At 33.1% G+C, this 20,947-nt stretch overlaps 1 protein-coding gene across 1 annotated transcript; it reads right to left on the reverse strand.

Moving 5' to 3' along the window:
• Window positions 1–216: 216 nt before the first annotated feature.
• Window positions 217–18,034, reverse strand: LOC130814703 (diacylglycerol kinase 4-like). Its single transcript, XM_057680853.1, has 12 exons — window positions 17,263–18,034; window positions 14,294–14,416; window positions 12,885–13,022; window positions 12,635–12,720; window positions 10,449–10,536; window positions 9,550–9,625; window positions 6,836–6,918; window positions 4,175–4,245; window positions 2,092–2,169; window positions 1,784–1,871; window positions 1,465–1,581; window positions 217–682 (listed from the first exon to the last, which is right to left on the reverse strand). The coding sequence occupies exons 1-12, from the start codon at window positions 17,626–17,628 to the stop codon at window positions 524–526; spliced, it is 1,473 nt and encodes a 490-aa protein (XP_057536836.1). The 5' UTR covers window positions 17,629–18,034; the 3' UTR covers window positions 217–523.
• Between the last annotated feature and the right edge of the window lie 2,913 nt (window positions 18,035–20,947).

Here is a 20,947-nt window from a genome sequence, read left to right on the forward strand (position 1 = left end):
GAAACATTGATCACAAAAACGTTTTTTTATTTACAAATTTTCCATTACCACCTAATACTACTTCTCCTAATAGTAATGCATTAAAATGAATTTTAGGTAGAAAATGAGATGATTGAAGTTGAACAAGCATGACCATCAAAGTAGCCAAGAGATTTTTCAAACAAAATTAAACTAATTTTTCATTTTTATTACTACCTATCAAACAGGCCGTAAAAGTTCAAATGATATCCGAAGATTAGATTTAACAATTCAGCTTATTTTAATGTTCATAACGCTCAATCATACAACACTTTTACCAGTAGTTTTCACACTTTGATCATCTCAAGCAAGGATGCTTAGCTCGCTTGTCTCAACTTTGTGGCCCGCAAGTCGATATGAGAACTACGCTGGTAGATTAATTTACATTTTACAACAAACTGATACAATATACTACGGCTTCTAAGTTCTAATAATGAATTGTAGAAGTAAAAAAAATTGAAGACAAATACGGCGTGTCATAGCATTGGCAGGATAGAAGAGAGTGTTATTCGCCTCGAATCATTAAAGATTGGAATGGCACCCGCTTAATTTCCACAAATGTCGAATACTCTTTATCTAACGGCTGTTTCCATGGCTCCCCGTCCATCTGCATAAATGATCTTCTCCATTGACCACCTCGTACTTCAAACCTTATCGAAGCAGCCTGAGATACCCAAGTTGAATTTTGCATGAGTTTGAGTGAAAATAACATCGTCTCTATCAAACAAATAAATGTGTACTTTCCTATAGAAAAAATCTTAACGAGTTTGTCTGGAAAGCGAGAAGATTAGAGGAAAAGCAAGGGAAGAATACAAGGACCACGGGGAGGGGAAATAAAGAGGGAAGGGAAAGAAAGGCCAGAGGACCAAGAAGTGGCTGGTTTTAGCCGTTCAAATATTTCAAATTTGGCAAGAATTGGTTTAAAACAGGGAAAGCATTTAGATCTTTACAATTTTCCTTCCATTTTTATTTCGTTCAAGAAAATACTAATTGATGCAAAAGTCCAAACAAAACGGATAAAAACAAGCTCAGGTTTGGACTCTGGAGGGCTAAGAATATAGTCGGAATGGCTACACTTGACCTGTTTGGTTGTAACAATTCGTCACATGATCACTCCATGGGCCCACTCGTGTGAATACACCCACGGGGCACCCGTGGCCTCGGGCCCACAAACCCATGGGTAATGAGTATTGACTTGCATACACACTTGATATGGTTTACTCTTTCCCAATACCATATGGTATTAGGAGGATTACCCATCAAGCATTATATACAAGTCTACAACTCAGTATTTTAGTTTCCAACATGACCCTCAAATTATACAAACCAAACAAGATTTTGCACACTGCTTGCCAATTTTTTTCCATGAAAAATTAATAATTCAGTTCGGATTTATAACACAATTTGATATGACTAACAAAAAATAGAGATACGAGTACTACTGACCTGGGCAATGTGCTTGGCCAATATCAATTCTACCATCACAAAAGAGGCATGCCATCCATGCTTTAGACCAAAAATTTCAAGAAGACCATCATCAGCATTGGCCTCAACAAAGCCTCTCTGTCGAAGTGACGAAATAGTTGAGACAATATTTTAGATTAACACAAGAATCAAATGCCAAATCGATTTCAAAATGAGCAATAGAGGGCAAGATTGTAGCAACAAAGGCCGATGGTGAATAGGGTTTTGAAATAACAAATAAACATTATCAGGAGTAAAACATAAGAGAAAGAGTGAGGCATAGAGGTGGTGTAAAAATAACCTTTTGCATGTATTCAGGTCTCAAATTTCCCCATGGATTTCTTCCGCTTGCATAATTATGAAGATTCAATGCCACTATTGATCTTACACTGATAAATAGAGGCAACCAATATAAGTGGTGAACACAAAATAGCACTCCTAAAAAACAACGATGCCAAAACCTTAATCCAAAGATTGGGCTTGGCTACATGAACGAATGAAATGCTATTTATGCATCAACCATAGTTGGCAGAGTGCAAAAACAATAAGCTGAATCATGTCGACAAGGACTCAATGTCACTAGAAGCATGGTGTACGATTAAAACTTACTTTGGCGGAACCCGTACTTGCTCCCATTCTGAACAATTGACCTTTTTGATATGTATCCTCAATATGTTATTCAGTCCCCTGCAAAAAAAAAGGCTGACAAAATTACTAAAAACCGATATAAGAAAATCTGCATCATGAAAAAATATTCTTTAGGTTCATAGGAGATTGACTTTATTAGTTTAGTGAAGAGGATGACATCAAGAGAAAAGAATCAGGGAGTGTTTCTGCTCAAACTAGAGCGGTAACATTTGAGAGGTTCCTGTTATCTTTCGAAACAAATTTGGTTATCAATCTCTCAAATCAAACAAGTTTTAAGAGATTTGTGTAATTGAATTTGTTTCTAAGAGGCCAAAATGCAATACCAAACGGGCCCTAAGATAGTACTCCCACCATCCCATTGAATTTGTAGCATTTTCCATTTCAATCCGTTTCACTTAATTTGCCTCATTTCTATTTTTGGATAATGGCTCACCACTTTCTTTTAATCTCATCCATACATTTTAACCCTTTTTTACCTTTCATCCACACAATTTATTTTCTCTTTTCATTGATTACCACATAAAAATTATCAAGGGACAAGGACATGCATATGAGGAGAAGCTATGAAGGTACCATGGACTCAAATAACACGTCCAACAGGATCAAATTCCTTAAAACCATATGGCTCAAATCCAAGAATCCTAGAATAGAGAAAAAAAAAGTCCAAGTCTATTTGCAATTAGCTGTTTCAAACCTTGATCAACAAATTCACTTTCTTAAACTTAAAAAAACTGCAGTCAATGACTTCATTTGGACATGCTTCGAGTCATCAAAATATAAAATGATTTGGGCTTTCTGTTAAGAAGCCCGATTATGCATACTAGTGCAAATAATAAAAGGATGCATCATTGAGTACACTGAAGATAAGATGGAGGCTATAATCTTTGCAGTCAAAGAGAATGAGCTAACTAGGTCTAGATTAAGGCCATGGACCAAGATCTGACCCGGATCCATGGGGTCCAAAAATAGGTGGATCCAGATTATTAAATTAGGGTGGGTTCGGGTCTAGACTCCAAGAGTCATGCCCATCCCTACATGTCTAGTGTTTGTATATTTAAATATGATTCATGTCTTTAGCTGTATCATGTACTAAAACATAAATATAAGGCCATGAATGAGAGGAGGATAATCTGATTTTGATGATTGAAAATCAGTTTCCTTTTCCAGAATTGTTCTCTTGAAAATCTATGAGTGCTCCTCAAATCAACTCGACTTTGATTTAATTCACGAGAGCATTAACGGTCCGTTTGGTTAGTGGTACTAAATGGTTGTAATAGGAATGATTTATAGTGTAAAATTTCATCAAAAGTTCCATGTCATTCCCATGGTAATGAAACTTTGATCAAAAAAAAGTTTTTTTGTTTACAAATTTCCATTGTCACGTAATACCACCTCTTCCAAAGGTAATGCATTGGAACGAAATTTATGAAGAAAATGAGATGATTGAAGTTGGACAAGCATAGCAATCAAGGTAGTCAAGAGATTTTTCAACTAAAATTACACTAGTTTTTATTCCCATTACAACCGTTTATTAACACCTAACAAATGGACCGTAAGAGAATAATTGACTGTGTGACTAACCCATCAAGATACTTCTTAGTTATGAGTACGATTGAGTATTTTCCAATAAAGAAATTGTAACGTCTTCGGTTGCATTAGGGATGTCCCACAATAATTTGAATTTGGATCACGACATAAGATGTTTACGCTGATTTCCGTTGACCTACCACAAGCCTCCTCCTTTACCCAAACTTGCCATCAGCAGTAAGAAACACTTGCTGATTATAAAACTACAAACTATTTCTTTCTTTAAAGTAAGCTTGAAACATTAGAGTCCCCTTTATACATTTATATTTAAAAACAATTTACACCATTTTTATGCTAAGGATTAAACAGAAGTGCCTCATAAAGAGTATGGCATGGACAACAATGTCTATGAATTAGAAAATGTAAAACTAGAAAAAGAATATTCAGTTCAGAAGCAACAAATTAATTTCAATAAATGACGGTATATAAAAGTTTAGGAGCATAAAAGAAGTCTTACCTTAAGCCTGGATCACTTGCACATGGTGTGAAAAACCAACCCTGGGTACAACTGTAGCTAGAATAAATCATCTGCAATATGGAGTATAGAATTTTCATTAAGCAAAGGACAGTATATACCATGTTAAACCTTTATCTACATTAAGACCACCAAAGATAATAATTAAGCTAACAGTTTAAGCTATAGTAGCGATGACACACAAGTAAAATTTCACGAAGTTTGCAATGCATGTATGAGTATAAATTTGATGGGTTGAGGGTAAATGTAGGCATAAAAAGTATTACTCGTCATGGAAAATGGATATAAGGACATAAGTGCCACTTATCTATCCACCTCATACCCGCTTGCTCATATCCGCACACCTCTTACCCACCATATATTATTTTATAGTATATGCTACTTACAGAAGAAAAAAAGGGGAAAAAAAACTAACAAACTTCTTAAAAAGATTTAAAATTATAATTGACCAACTAAAAGTGATCTAAACAAAAATGACCACATGGGTGGGGCGGGGATGAGGTATGTCTAATGCGGGTGTAAAATGGGTATAAAACACACATGGCGATGATTGGTATACCAGGCTGAATAGTGGCTGACGATGGTTTTGTAGAGATGTTCATGTGGGTAGGAGTGGGTATGAAAATTGTACCCGCCATGGGATATTGGGTAGGTAGTGGTTACAAATATTTTAGGTGAGTGTAGATATGGTAGTAAGCGTACACGTAGTCGTCCGCCTTTTTAACCATCCCTAGAATGCAGTCTGTACATAAATAACTATGCATTTTTCATTTGATTGCAATGGTGGAGGAAAAGAGATGTGGGAGGAAAAGGAAGGAGAGGGACAGGCAAATGGACATGTGTTTCCCTTCAAATCATACTAACTTTAGAGGCAATTGATGCTCAAAGGGAAAGGATATGGGATCCTTTCATTTCTTTAATCGATAAATAATAAAAGTAAAAGTGTTGAGATTAATGGTGACTTGAGTGCACAAATTGATGTGTGCATTCATTTATAAATTATGCGATGGAATCCTATGAGTATTTTAATGGGTGCATTAAGATGGTAACTTAATGTGAGTGATTAATGATGATGTTTAAGAGTGAAGTTAATTGCTTGCTTTATGATGGCACTTAATCATGAGATAAATGAGATGATGAATGAACATAATAAGGTGTGTTGAAGACAAATGGTCAGATTTTGTTCTATGTGCTCGTTCAAGGAACTTGAAGAAAGTCCCTTGCCTTGTTCGAACACCACAGTCAGTAGCCAATAGAAGCTTCACCTGCAGCATGCTCAAACAAGCAGGTCTGAATCCAGCAAACAGTAGCCTCCTGCATCTCACGCTCGAACGAGCAGATCACTGCCTTGAACAAGCACTTCAGTCAGACTACCTAGGATTCGGTTTTTTGGGGCTGTTCAAATACTAGAAGCTGTTACATTTTTTTTTATTCTTAGCATGAAGTATGAATTACTCTGTAAATAGTGAGCTCATTTGTTCATCCAAACACATCAAACACAAACCCTAAGCTTAAACACATAACCTTTGCATTCTCTTACATCATTTGTAATACTTCATTATAAGAGTTGTAATTCTCCATTGTTATAATATAAACAAGAAACTACACACCACAGAGGACGTAGCGATCATTGGGTGAGCCTCCTTAAATCCTTGTGTTCTTTTGCATTTGTTTTATTTCTTTTGAACATTGTCATAGTCATTGAAATTTAATCAGTTCATCAACTTACTTCGAAGCTTGCGATCTTAGTAATATTAAAGGTTAAGTTTTGAAATTAGACTCTAATCAAGCAATCATTTCAAAAAGGATTTCATCTCTCTTTCTCCCTTTGCTTTCCCTAATGGCTGGCTATTAGACTCTTAATTTTATGATATTTGTCAAACCACAGGTGAAATCTCAGCTTGTTAAATTCAGCTTTGAAGAGGCATTTATAGTTTTCAGAAACAAATGGTTCCCACGATTATCGCCAAGGAGCAGCAAAAGAAACAGATCGAGGTTAATATTCATCTTGTATATGTACTACAAGTTCAATAGGATAATTGCATGCAATGCAGGGAACAGATTCCAAGTTGACGACGTGCTTATATAAAAAAGGAAGAAACTTACGAAGTAGCCATATCTTAAGAAATACAAATATTAGAGCACTGAAAAATCAGTATTGAAACAGGATGCAAGTAAAACGTTGGCATAAATTGCTAATGACATACTGAGGTTATTGTTTTGCTTTATCACGTCACAGACAGTCTAAACGGAAACCTACAAACTCAAGTCCCTGACATTGCATAAATAATATAGCCAACCAGAAACATAACATTCAAAAAGAAAAAAACAAAAACAGGTATGAAATGGTTGCAATACAGGTAAGCATGAGCCCAGTGAAAAGCAACTAATATCGTAACACTCCCACCAAAGAACAACAAAAATAATCAAATAGTTTCCTTTCAAAAAAATAAAAATGCAAATAACATGCTTTTCAGAAATGTTTTCACATAATTTTTTATAAAAAAATGTCGTATTTATTTCCTATGAAATAATCAGCCTAAAATCAACATGTTGGGTTCAGAAACAACGAAGCAAGAAAACAAAATGAGATGCAAAATAACGAAGAAGAGTTTATAATAAACTTCAATATATTAGACAAACCTTATTAACAACTGGCCCCTTGGCACGGTTCGGTTTTTCATTACGCAAATTATGGAAACCATAAGCAACTTGTGCGTCCATACCTGCAGCCACGCAACAGTTAAGGTTTTGCATCACAGAACATCTTTGACAAAACGACTCCAATGCCACATAAATTTTTAAAAAACTAAAACCGATTCAGCTTAGCTATTGGCATATTGTATGCAAGGTGGCAGAGGGGGTCATGGCTGTTGATATCTGCCTTTGTTACCTAATTTGCTTTTTAATTCACAAATCACCCATAAATAGGCCAAAAATAAATCACATCCAACCATAACCCGCTTGTCTTAATTTACAAGGGATTATCAAATTAGGTAACATAGAACGTATAATAGACTAATAGTTGGAAAACAGGTAAAAAAAATAGTCTGCAAGGACAGATAGTATAGCCAACTTCATTCTGATAATCTACAGTTCAACATATAAGTGATGCTACAAAGTAGATTTTCAGACGTGAAGCTATAAAGATGAAGACGATAGATTGGAATTATATTCTGAAAAGTCACAGAAAACATCCTTTTTATTGATTTGAGTTTGACACATCTAGAAGAAAACCAAACAAAATAAAATATAATTATCTAATTAAATAATCTGATGCTTTTCCTCTTCCTACTTCCCCTACATATAGAGATTACAACTGATCTTTTTTCTCTCTTTGCCAAGTGCATGGCTTCTCTCATCAGCCTTCTCTCCGATTTTGACACATTTTCTTGTAACTACCTTTTTTTTAATGATTCTTGTAACTTACCTAATGCTTCTTCTACAAGCAACTTCTAACAAACTCCTATGGTCTGTGGATAGTCCTGCTGTACCCTACCCCACCCAACCTCTCCCCCGCCCACTCCCCCTACACACACACACACACATACATAAGTCTGATTTTTAGGCATTATACCCAGTGGACAATGCACTAATATTCTACTTTACATAGTATAACCATCATGATTTACACAAGCAATCATACCTAAAATGTTTTACAAACTTGTCTTTTTCATTGGCTCTTTTACAGCCCCAATGCACTCAGTCAAAAGAGCACAAAATTATTGAAAGATATACATGTTTCATCCTTTCTTCAACGATCAGATATCTCCTCCTACACGTGACTTAGACTTAAACATTTTTAAGTATTTAAACATTCAACAACATAACCACTAACCAGAAGAAAAGGAGATCAACTGAAAAGCAAAGCTATATACTTCCATAAAAGGATCGTCTGAAATACCATCTTAATTCTCAATCTAGACAGCTACACCCATCATCCCTATGGGAGTTTTAGGACTATCGGTAAGAGTTATAAACAGGTGTTCACTTAAAGGCTCAGAATTATCTTGTAATCACTGCAACTCTACAGGGATCACATCCATAATAAAGTAGAACTCATGAACTCCTCGTTAGTGTTTACAAACAGAAACTTTCATAGCAACGGAAGAATCACCACATAAGAGTTTGATACAATCATGCATTGTTTCTCCATAAAATGTATCAAATAAGATTTGTTGTGGGTTTTTGACGGTAAAACTATCTTGTGTTCTACAGATTGTAAGCCAACAGAATAGGACTACAGTCAACATAGAGCAGTATGTTGTTCCCATAAGTTGCCATCATTAATGTACTCCATACATTACTCTTAGCTTGTCAAATGCAGACTATTTGGGTCAAATTTTGGATGATGGGAATCGGACTGTCAGTAACTTATAACTCCAAACTAATCATATTGAATTTAATATCATAGATTTCAAGGAGTAATAGAAGACACGTAATTTGAACTTATTCAAGGAGTAATTGAAGACACGTCATTCGAACTCATGACAATCCTAAAGTACATGTATATCAGAAATGATGACAAACTTGCCTAAGAAAAGCTAGTTGCTCGATTTAAAATCTGCCTGAACCAAGGCTTTTGTATTATTAAAAAAAATCAGGAAATAAGAGCTAAATATGAAATAGGATTACTAAGTTCAAGGAGAACAAAACAATAATGCAACCATGATAGTTGAAATGGCAGATAAAACATATCATGTATGATGGTATTTGGGGCTCACCCGACCTTTGAATAATACTACAAATTCAACTCTGAGGAAACCCACTAATCTTCTCTCTCCCTCTCTTCTGTGCATTGTGTACAAGATAATTTTCTACTGCAAACAATCAAAACACTGGTCATAATTTATATAACGCGGTATTTCACATCCCATTTTCCTTATTTCCATTTTTCCATGCTCAATATTAATTTCACAATTTTTGAGCAATTGTTCAGTGTAAACAATTTAAGAGATAAAAGACAGTTTTAATAAAATAATCACTTTGTAGCAACAAATTAATAACTAATTAGGCTTAATATATCATTCAAGCCTCATCCATCAAAACCCAACACGATCTTCGTGGACTGCTCAACAGCCTGATTGTTTACTTGCTTATAATTAATTTCTAAAGTGGCTTAGATAGTGTTTGTGAGTGAAAAGTATGAAGCCATGGCTGTATGAGCAGAGAATTTAGCACTAAACTTAGTCATCTAGAGTATTATAAACAGCTTGACATCAAGATTAAGTAAAATTGAGAAATGTGAAGGACGTGGAGGAATGAAAACAAGCATAGAAGGGAAATGAAGCCACAACAATTACTATATGAATGAACAAGAGAACAAATTACAAATGTGTGAAAAAATAGGTATTTACCAATACTGAAATAATTGTAGAACACTCCATCATAGCAACTCTTTTTCTCAGGAAGCTGGCCACCAAGCAAAATATCCTGAAAATTCCAAACTGCCACTTAAGAAAGATATGGCAAACTCCACCAGACCTTGATAGTAAAATTAAAATCTACTAGATGCTCAATAAGAAACCAACACTAGCAGTCAAAGCAGGGTCATATAGTTCACTAATCTTCTCGGCTCTCTCAAATTGCAAATTGCGAATTAAGGATGGTTATGGACAATTTTAGGGCTATTTTGAGCGAATCGCGAATTCGAAAGGCAAATTAGCTGGCGAATATGTTACATATATTCAAAGAGAAGCTCCAGCACTATAAAATTGTAACACTGAGAAAAGTGAAAAAAAGTGAAAACTGCAGCTTAATTCACTTAGGGTGTGTTTGGATGGAAGGAAACAAACGGAAAGGAAAGGGAGGGATTTGGAGGGATGGGGATCCTTTGTGTGGATAACAAAATGGAAGGGAAGGTATTTGGAGGCGAGGGATTTGGAGGGATAGGATAAAGAATTTCTGTTAAGTGTTATTTTCCTTCCATTTCTCTTCCCTTCCTTTCCCTTCCCTCCCTTCCCTTTCCTTTCCTTTCCTTTCTCTCCAAAATTTGCTATTAAGGAGTTTGCAAAAGATTGTCCAAAGGGGAGAATAAGAGAAACTAAGCATGAGATGCCATTATATTAATATATTAAGAAAGAGCTCTAGGAGGCATTCCTAAGCCAATTATCAGTACCACTAGACCCAATACTCATCAAAAACAATGTCACTCGTTCGCTATCATTTCCTCTCCATTATTTATACTATTCTTTTGGTTCAGTGATTTCTGGACTGATGATTAGAGAAGAGTGCAAAAACTGGTGATATAGAATACCTGATCAAGAGTGCATTCTCCAGTGGACTTTAACGAATGAGGAAGTTTCATAGCTTCTCCAGCAGGCATGGTTATTGACACGTGCCAACTGCAAAAGTAATAAAAAAAATATGTGTTAACGACAAAAATTACATGAACTAAAAACAAATAAATCTTATCCTTTAAACATTGAAATCAAAAAAGGCAAGTTCAAATCCTCAATGATCTTCCATGTTAGCGTGAATAACTAGTTATACAAAACAACCGAGCTTTAGAAGTGCATATCCCAACACAGCTATATATTGATCTCTCTTATATCAGGTATATCAACACTTCGCATGAAAAAAATTTATTTCCGAGTCTACCCTACAGTGCTTAACCAGTTAACCCAATCAGATGCTCTCCGTAGATAGATTGATTAAAACACAATTACTAGGCAAGCGTCTGACAATCCATTTTTGACCATAAGTTTACCCAATTTCTTAATACATTAATGACAACTTCTATCGGCGTGCTTGATGCCAATGACACTTAGTAATACAATTTCACAAAGAACTGATCAACAATTAAACAATCAAGTACTAATCGGACACCATATACAATCCAGTAATGTTTCACCACAATACATTCAATGCTCCTGTTGCAAAAGCAGGCTGCGTTTTATCAGACAATGTCTGCTACTCATTCTTCAACAAGATTGTTTCAAAGCTATGAAAAATCCTTGGAAATTACAACAATAATCATTTGAATTAAAAACCATAAGGTTGCGTTTGGAAACAAGCATTTCATTTTAAATTGTAGATTTCAATTATGAATTCATTAAAGAAAAATTTGAGAATGACAAACTTAGAAAAGTCATTCTCAAATCCTTATCTTTAACCACTTTTAAAACATTGGTGGATTTGACTCAAATCCAAATTTGAAAATTATTTATTTGTCAAATACTAAATTTGAGTCAAATCCATATTTTCAAATGAAATCAACATTCCCAATTATAGCATAAAGGAATTTCTATTAGAGATAATAATATTGGCATAATTAAAAATTGTTACAATTTGATTCATGCATTTTACTACAAACAAATGTTGTTGTGCCAAGTCCCAAATCACAAGCTATTGGTGAAGAGTTTGATCACCGCATAGCTCATGCACTATCTTGCATACTTGAGAGTGAAGATATGAGTGACATGGGTTATGGAGGATTGCAGTTTGGCTCACTTGATGAAGAGGATCAAAGTGGATGATTTGGTTTGCCTTGGAGAAGGCAGGGGAGTACTCAATATGAGGTATGGCATGTGCCTTGAACGAGGCAAGGCACAAGTGAAGAATGCTCGAGCAAGGTAGCAGCACACTTGAAGATCATAGGCTGCTAAGGCTGCCGCTCGACCTGGTCGAGCAAGGGAGCTCAGTCGAGCAAGCAGCAGTCCCATTTTGACGCATGTTTCTGTTTTGTGTGGGAAAGTCTTGGGCTTCAAGCCCTTTGGTCCTAGGGTTTCTAATATGTCTTAGACTATATATATAAGGGTCTTAGAACATACTTACAGTATATGAGAAAGCCTAATACTTAGAATCAACTAGGGTTTCAACTAAGACAGTTCATTCTACTTGTATTAGTGCATTTGAGGGAGATTAACATTAAAGGTTCAATCTTTATTTTGAGAGAGTGTTCTCAAAGGTTGTGAGGCTTATCATTGATGTATTGTTGAGTATATTAATGAAAGTAATCTTTTTTTGAGAGAGAGGTATCCTTAGATACCTCATAAATATTGTTGTTGTTCTTTGATGTTGTGCTCTGTTTTTAGTGCTTTCTTTGTCATTTGTTCTTCACCAAACATCCCAAACCCTTGCATTTCAAATGTCACCAACACTCATGTAGTTAAATCACAAGCTGGCTCCCAGCCTTATATAAAGATTAATGAATTTGGAGCCTTCAAACCATGAAAACATTGAACTTTCTTACCGCATGTATCAGTATTGCACATACAAAAGACACAAGAGAAGCACCAGAAATGACAAAACAAAGACCTAGGTTACCTAGTTCATCCAACAGATTTGGACATGCAAAAAATCTGAAAAGATGCAATGGGAAAAGAAATAGTTTTAAACGAGAAGTAGAGACAAGGAAGAATAGAGGGAGAACGCTCAAAAGGCATGTATAACCAAAAATATCAAACATGTGCAAGGATCTCAAAGAGCAGAAACAATTACCCATCTAAACGACAAATAGGACCAGAGCTAGCCTTTAGAAGAGATCTTTTGACAGCTGACTTCCAAGCAAATGGAAATGAACCACCCTGTTAACAGGTGAACCGATCACAAACAATAAAAGAAGCATGGCTCAATAGGATGCTCTTAATTATTTGATAATTTAACCCAACTTCCAAAAATTGAAAGAAATATTGATGAAGAAATAAGTTTTAACGCAATCAGAGACAATAGGTAAGAAGCTAGAATTTACCCAGCCAAAACTCCTAGACAAATCATTCCCAGTGCCAAGGGGAATGACTGCCACTGGAGGAATCGGATTTCTATCCTGTTTGTTAAGTTCACCTAGACTTACAAGTACCCAACCAACTGTACCGTCCCCTCCAGCAACCTGCCAAAACAATCTATTTCAGTTCAGCAACCAAAGCCATTTAGATTAAAACTTGTTCATTCATGGATACTTGCTAACAGAGATGAGATCAAGGAAGCAATATACTTTTGCAAACTTGCACACATTTAAACAATCTGTTAATTCCTGCATTTGTTTTCTTTATACTATTGTTCAATATATATTTATAGTATTCATGTCCATTGGGTTTCATAACTGCAAGTCTGCAACATTTCATTATTCAATGACATTAACGGCTTGTTTGGTACTCGGTATTAAATGGTAGAAATGGTAATGAAAAATTAGTGATTTTGATAGGAATATCTCTTAGCAAGTTTAATGATCATACTTATTCTCCTTCAACAATCTCATTTTCTTTACAAATTGCATTCCAACGCTTTACCATTTGAAAATATAGTATTATATGGAAATGGAAAATTGTGAACAAAGAATTTTTTTTATGTCAAGCTTTCATTGACATGAGAATGACACAGTACATATTATGAAAATTTACATTACAAACATTCTCGTTACCACTAATTAGTACCGATAACCAAACATGCCGTAAATGACTTCCTAGTTCTTACCTAGGATTCCAACTAAGCAGCGTTTGGGGGACAGGTGTACAAAACATATAAGTTGTTTTCCAATTGACCCTTGACAACAAACAACTTCAAAAACTTCACAAAAATATGCCTTTCTAAGTCACAAAGTAGGGGAAGAAATTAAAAAAAATAAATAAACAAATAAGCAACGTTAAAAGCATAGCCCCAAAATTATAATTCAAAACATTTCAAAAACTGCTATACATGTATCAGACTCCTTATTCTATAGTATGAAAAAACAGTTAGAAACCAACTAAAAAAGAAAAAAAACCAGAGCATGTTACACTTCAAATCAAAAAATGTTATGCTTGCCATGTCAATTGTCACTTTGAGACATTAGTACATAGCCATCGAAATCCGAAACGTGAAACAAACTCAGGAATGACCGCTTAATCTACTCTCTTGAGTCCTGACAGGTTAGTAAAAGATATGTAAACAAGCAGAGGAAGCACTTAATATCAAAATAGAAAACAAAATGTAAGGTGTCATTGCTGCAAATAGGAATTCTGTAATTTTCTCAAGATAAATCAGAAATCTAATGCCAATACACTTTTCATGGTAACCTTTGTCTTTGATCTCCTTAAAATCCCGTTTGTGCAACGAAATGTGGGCAATAAAGTCACCACAGTACAGAAAACATTAAAAAAAAAGTTTGAAAGGTATACATACCACCACTCTTAACTTTTCCCGAACCTCTTTTGCACAAACATCACCCAAACCAGCCAACTGTTCGAGGCAAGCCAATCCATACTGTACAAACTCATTGGGCTTAACATCTGAAAGGTCAAATACCTGAAATAATAACAAGAAGGTTACTTTTATTGCAACAACCCCAACCAGAAAAGACAATGCCACCCAGAAACAACTCTGTACAAGAAAATATCAATGGTTTTATCCTCAGAGTGATCGCTTTCGTTCCTTGCAAGCAAATCTGAACAATTGTTTCAAACATTTAGAAGTAAATAAAAGGACCAAAATGGTGTCTGGACATTTAGACACTAAAAGGTCGTTGACAAGCTTCGTCGATGGCCATGAAACATTTGTGTAGAGCCCACCAAGAAAAAGGACACATACTTCAAGACAAGTTAGGTAGCAAGTAGTTCACCAAATAAACTTCTGCAAAAATATAAAATCACATCATCATTTCACTATAAATTCCTCTGAAGAACCCATTGTAAATCATTTAAGCTCCATTCTCCTGAAAACCCAATTCAATTCCAGCAACTTCTTCCTAAAATATCATAAAAGATGCAAAGAACTACAAACAATATAATATTTAGATGTACAGGAATCAAGAGTTCTAAGCGCCCACTGCTCCAAACTACTTAACGTCACTCATTAGAAACACATGATTCACAAACACCCAAATCCCCATAAAAGACCATTACTTAAAGAAAACAAAATAAACCTCAAATTCACAGATTTCAACCTTTTACTTATAAAAACCACCCCCGAAACCCACCAACCGAATCAAAATCTAAGAAAAAACATGAAACCTTTGCTCTTGCTTCAATCCTAAACTTCTACCACAGTTTCATAAAAAAAATTAAAAAATTTTGCCACCCCTTTTGCTTCAAAACTCATTAATTCCCATTATCCCTAAAAAAAATTGGAACTTTAATTCAACAAAATAACCCATGAACTATTAGTTGATCGCTGAACTAAAAGAACCCAGATAACCAAAATAAGCCATGATCACTCAATTAAATATAATAAATACTTCATAAATTATAGCAAATCCATTTCTTTATAAACCCCGAAATACAGAAATCAACTAACCCAATTCAAAAAATAAATAAATAAATAAAACCCATGAATGATCATTCAACTCAAAAAAAACACCAGAGAATCAATTACTTGAACAAGCCAATGATTACTCAACTATAACATTAATAAACAAATGAATGAATAAATTACTCAACTAGTATTTTTAGTTTTATACTTCTGCTTCTGCTCATTGTATAGAACATGTTCATGTCTGAACATTTATTTGTTTTTCAATAAATGGTCTAGTTCCGAAAATTAAAGGGATCTTACTAAGTCTAGTATTTAGATGATTTAAAAACAGATTTTTGCCAAATCTAAATTCAGAAATTCATTAACAATGGAGAAGAACATAACATATATACTTTTAAAGAAACACAGCGTCCTCCTATGGAACTTGTTTCAATACAGAGTAATTTGTTTTTCTAAGTAGGAGTAAGAAACACAGTAGATGAATGATGATTTGGAATGTCGGAATCCGACAATAAAGAAACCAAACCCATAACTATGAAAATAACCCAAGCCCAAAAAACTATTCTGACACAACAATGAGTCTTGGTATCATCTTCATCACCATAACTGTCATCTTCTTCTATAACTCTTTTCTTCCCTTCCTTTTCCTCCAAACCCCTATTCGTATCACCGTCTTTTACGATCCCTTCAAATTCTTCACCCACATCCTTGTCATCAGAACTACACTTTTCTTCTTTAACATCTTCATTTACAATCCCTCCAAATTCCATATCTCCATCCTCATCATAACCACCAAAAAATTCCGGATTTTCATACACCTTAAACCTCATCCTAGGATAATTTCCGTTATTAAAATGATCATCGAGTTCATCTTCATCATCATCACGATCATAAACTTGATCTTGATCTTGATCTTGATCAAGGCAGGAATCAATGTTGGAACGCATAATAGGGTCATAGGACTCAACGGATGAAGAAGTGGAGCGAGCATTGGATGATAAAGCATGTAGACCTTTTTGAAGGAATTGGACACGGCGAATCATCTGGAACAAGTGACGGGTCTCGGATGGATTAGAATCCGGGTTTGTTTTCATAGCCAATTCAGCGTTAATCATTTTGTAGATGAATATTATATCCTTGTTAATCTTTTCAGAAACCGAGTTTATTGGGGGTGTTGATGGCGAGTTGAGTGAGTCAGAGAAAATTGGAGTGAGTTTAGATTGCAAGTCAACAAATTTTTTGTGTAGGAATGAATATTTCTTCTCCATCTCTTACTCCATTTCTATCCAGTCTATAAATTTCTATATTACACTTTTTTAAATATTTTTATAGGGTGGTTATTAGTTACTTATAAAAACCACCCCCGAAACCCACCAACCGAAAGAAAATATTATCAAAATCTATGAAAAAACATGAAACCTTTGCTCTTCTCTCCAATCCTAAACTTCTACCGCAGTTTCATAAATAAAATAAAAAAATTTCGCCACCCCCTTTTGCTTCAAAACTCCATAATTCCCATCATCCCTAAAAAAAATTGGAACTTTAATTCAACAAAATAACCCATGAACTATTAGTTGATCGCTGAACTAAAAGAACCCAGATAACAAAAATAAGCCGTTATCACTCAATTAAATACAATAAATACTTCTAAATACTAACCCAATTCAAAAAAAATAAATAAATAAAACCCATGAATGATCACTCAACTCAAAAAAAACACCAGAGAATCAATTACCTGAACAAGCCAATGATTACTCAACTATAATATTAATAAACAAATGAATGAATAGATACCCCAGTTTCTTACTATAAAAGTATAAACCAATCCCTCGCGCGCGCGCACACACAGAATAAAATCAAATTAAAAATTTATTAAAAACCCACACAAAAAAAAAATGAACCTGTTCTTCACTGATTAAGTGCTGAAGTCTCAACATAAGTTCAGGGCCATGTCTACCACCACTTCTAGAATTAATAAAAACAACTATTGGAGCTTCTGGTGTTACACCGACTTCTTCAGCTTCCAGAAGATTTGCTGAATCAACTCCACCATTTACATCTTTTGAGTTAATTGCACGACGCATTGCTAACCGTAGATACTGTGGAATCAATATCTTACGGCGGAGAATTTCTTTATCAATTCTTATTCCTAATAACCCACATCCTCTTAATGAATCTATCACTGATGATCTTGCTGATGATACTGATGTTCTGTTTGATTCTTCCCCTGTTCTTCCTCCCACTACTGAGATTGTCGTTTGTGCCATTTTTCTCTCTCCACTAATCTCCGTCGTTTTACACAGTCAAAAGATGAATTTTTATTAATTTTTAATGGAATGGAGAAAAACAGAAAAGAGAAGAAAAGGATTACCGGACTGTCATGAAAAGTGATGGGTTATGAGTGTAACAGCCCGGTGAGAAAAAAGAGGATGAAGGTTGAAGACGGAGATGGCTATGGAAGTTGCAGTGGTTTATTTAATTTAACAGGAAATATGATTTTTATAGCAAGAATAAATGCATTATTAAATACAAACTTGTGAATTTTGGTTGGATTCTTCTTTAATTTTTTTTTTCTTTGATGGAATTTCTTTGAAGTACTCCGCTACTTCCTAGTCTCCTATTGCTGCTGAGCGAATTTTCTTGGAAAATCGAACTATAAGTCTATAATAAAAGTAATCCAAATCCTTAAATAAAATTTAAAATATATATATATATATATATATATATATATATATATATATATATATATATATATATATATATATATATATATATATATATATATATATATATATATTACTCCAATTCCTATATGTTTACGGAAATTTCGTTTAAAAAACTTTTGTTTACAGAAATTAAAAAGTTAAAATATGGTTGATTTATTATTTTATTTAATATTTTTGCTATTTCTTAAAGTTGTTTTTATTTGTCATTTTATAAATTTTTTGGACAAAATTAGCTTGGTTTATTCTCATTTTAATAATTTAATAATGTTTATAGTCTTCACATATATTTCTTTAACTTCATTTTAACATTTTTTATATTTTTTATAGTCCCTATATGTTTTCACTAACTATAATAATATTTTTTTTATAGTTATGGACTTATGGTCTTCATATTTTTTTCCACCAACTTTTTTTTATTATTTTTAATGTTTATAGTCCCTATTTTTCCTCTATCAAATATATTATTCAATAAAGTAATTGAGTAATAAATTTAATAGAGAAAAAGTGAAGACCATAAACATTAAAAAAAACTATCATAAAAAACTTGATGGAAAAATTTGTGATGCAAATAAAATGATTCTTTAGGAAAAAAATAAAACAACCAAATTAGCAAATAAAAAAACTTTATGGAACATTCACAACTATTATTCTCCAGTTTCAATTAAGTATAATTTTGATTTAGAATAATAGAAAAATAAAATACAACTATTAAGCGGATAAAAAATACTTTCACCGTTCTAAATTACTCGCAATGTTGGAAATTATGCATTATTTATCCATCATCTTTAATTTATGATTAATTTTTAATCTATAAGTTAATAACGTAGTTAAGTGAGATTTTTAATTCATTCTATACAAAGATTATTAATATCAAATTTTTATAATTTTTATTATGCATAATTAGAGATATTGAAGATTAAATTAGTGCATTAAACTGTATGAAAAGAAAAATGTTGCAAGTGGAACTGAAAAATTATTTCTTTTATTTTTTAGTTATAATAAAGTATATTTACATAAAATTCAAACAATTAGAGACAAAGGAACAATTAATCTTATCTCCGTTACAATAAGTAGTGATGCATTTAATTCTCATATACTATCTCTCTCAGTCTGCTATGTGAACTAAAAAAAATTAATAGAGAGACATAATAATATATTTTAATATTGTACTAATTTTTTTAATACAGATAGTCTAAGGATTGGCACAATGAAAAATTAGAATTATAAGTAGAATGTCACATGAATTTTGTTTGAAAGTTGGTAATATTGGAATGTTTTTATACTTCTATAGTTGTAGTAGTTATACCTTGTTTATATTGGTATTCAAATCAAACGGCGAAACATACTTCTATTAATTAAGTGATAAAGTTAATAAAAGTGAAATTTTAAGCATGAAAAAAATGCAAGCAATAGAATATCGTAAATAAGAATATAATATTATAAAGTATATCAAACAGAATAAACAACTAATCGTTTGTCCCCTTTAATTCACATATAATATGTAAAAATAAAAAAAAAATTTGCACCAATGGTAATTAATGAATATGATTGACAATATGTGTATATATATAGCTCACTACAACTCATAAAAATAAAAATATATTTATAAAAATTAATCGAAATGACGAAAAGATTTTCACAAAACAAATATTGAAGTGATCGGAGTACATGTATATTACTCATTTTACATCAATTTTTAAAAGTCGTTACTCTTTTTATAGTGTCATCATTTATTTAATAAAATTACAAAAATGTCCTTAAATTTATTTTTGATTATTATTATTATTAAACTAAAATTATTAATAATAATTAAATTAAAATAAAAAATAGTAATTATAAATATAAAAAATAAAATAAAAAATGGAAAATGGACCTAGAGCACTTTTTGTACTAAACACCTACTTGGTATAGCATAAACACCTATTTGACATAGCATAAATCCCTACTTGACATATTTGACATACTCTAAAACCCCTACTTTATATACCTAAATCCCGACATGAATTAACTCGACATATATAAACCTCTACATACGATAAACACCTATTTGACATATCCTAACCCCTTCTTAACATACTCTAAACGCCTAGTTGACAAACTTAATTTCCTACTTGACATACCATAAATTCCAACCCTACATTAAAAAGAATAATAGACTTGTTATTTCAAGTGTATTGTTTTTTAGATTGATTTTGAGATGTAAATTATCAAATTCAAGTATTACATCTTCCAATTATGTTGTAAATGTCAAACAAAAAAAAAGTTTGGTTCGAAAATAGTTTAGAAAGCAATTTTGCGTGAGAGAAGAAATAAATTGTTTTAAAAAACGTGGCTCGTGAAAATGTCTTTTAAAGATATACTTCCTTTATTCCTTTCATTTTACATCATTTTCTATTTTAAATTCATCTCATTGTATCGATTTTTTTAACAATGATTTCACTTATATTATTTTAATTAGATTTACAAATAATTAATACTATATAATCTTACTATATATTTTTGTTTTCTACTTATTCATTGTCTTATTTTCTAATCAAATTTTTGTTGGATGTAAAATAAGAGAGGCCGATGGAGTATCTTTTAAGAGGGTGGGTGAAGTTAAATTGGTTGTCAACTTGTGGGATGAAATAATTGCTTTTGGGAGGACGGTTGGGAATTGGTCGAATAGTTCGAATTAGCACACTCATTAATTGGTTAATATAGGATCATGTTACATCCATTCCTTAAAGTTGTTTTTATTTATGATTTTAAGTTGTTTATTTATTATTTTTATAAATAATCATTTTATTTATATTACAAATTTTTGACATAATTAACTTTGTTCTTTTTTATTTTAATAATGATAATGATTATGGTACTC

The sequence above is a fragment of the Amaranthus tricolor genome, chromosome 6 (assembly GCF_026212465.1).
Source record: "Amaranthus tricolor cultivar Red isolate AtriRed21 chromosome 6, ASM2621246v1, whole genome shotgun sequence".
NCBI lineage: Eukaryota > Viridiplantae > Streptophyta > Magnoliopsida > Caryophyllales > Amaranthaceae > Amaranthus > Amaranthus tricolor.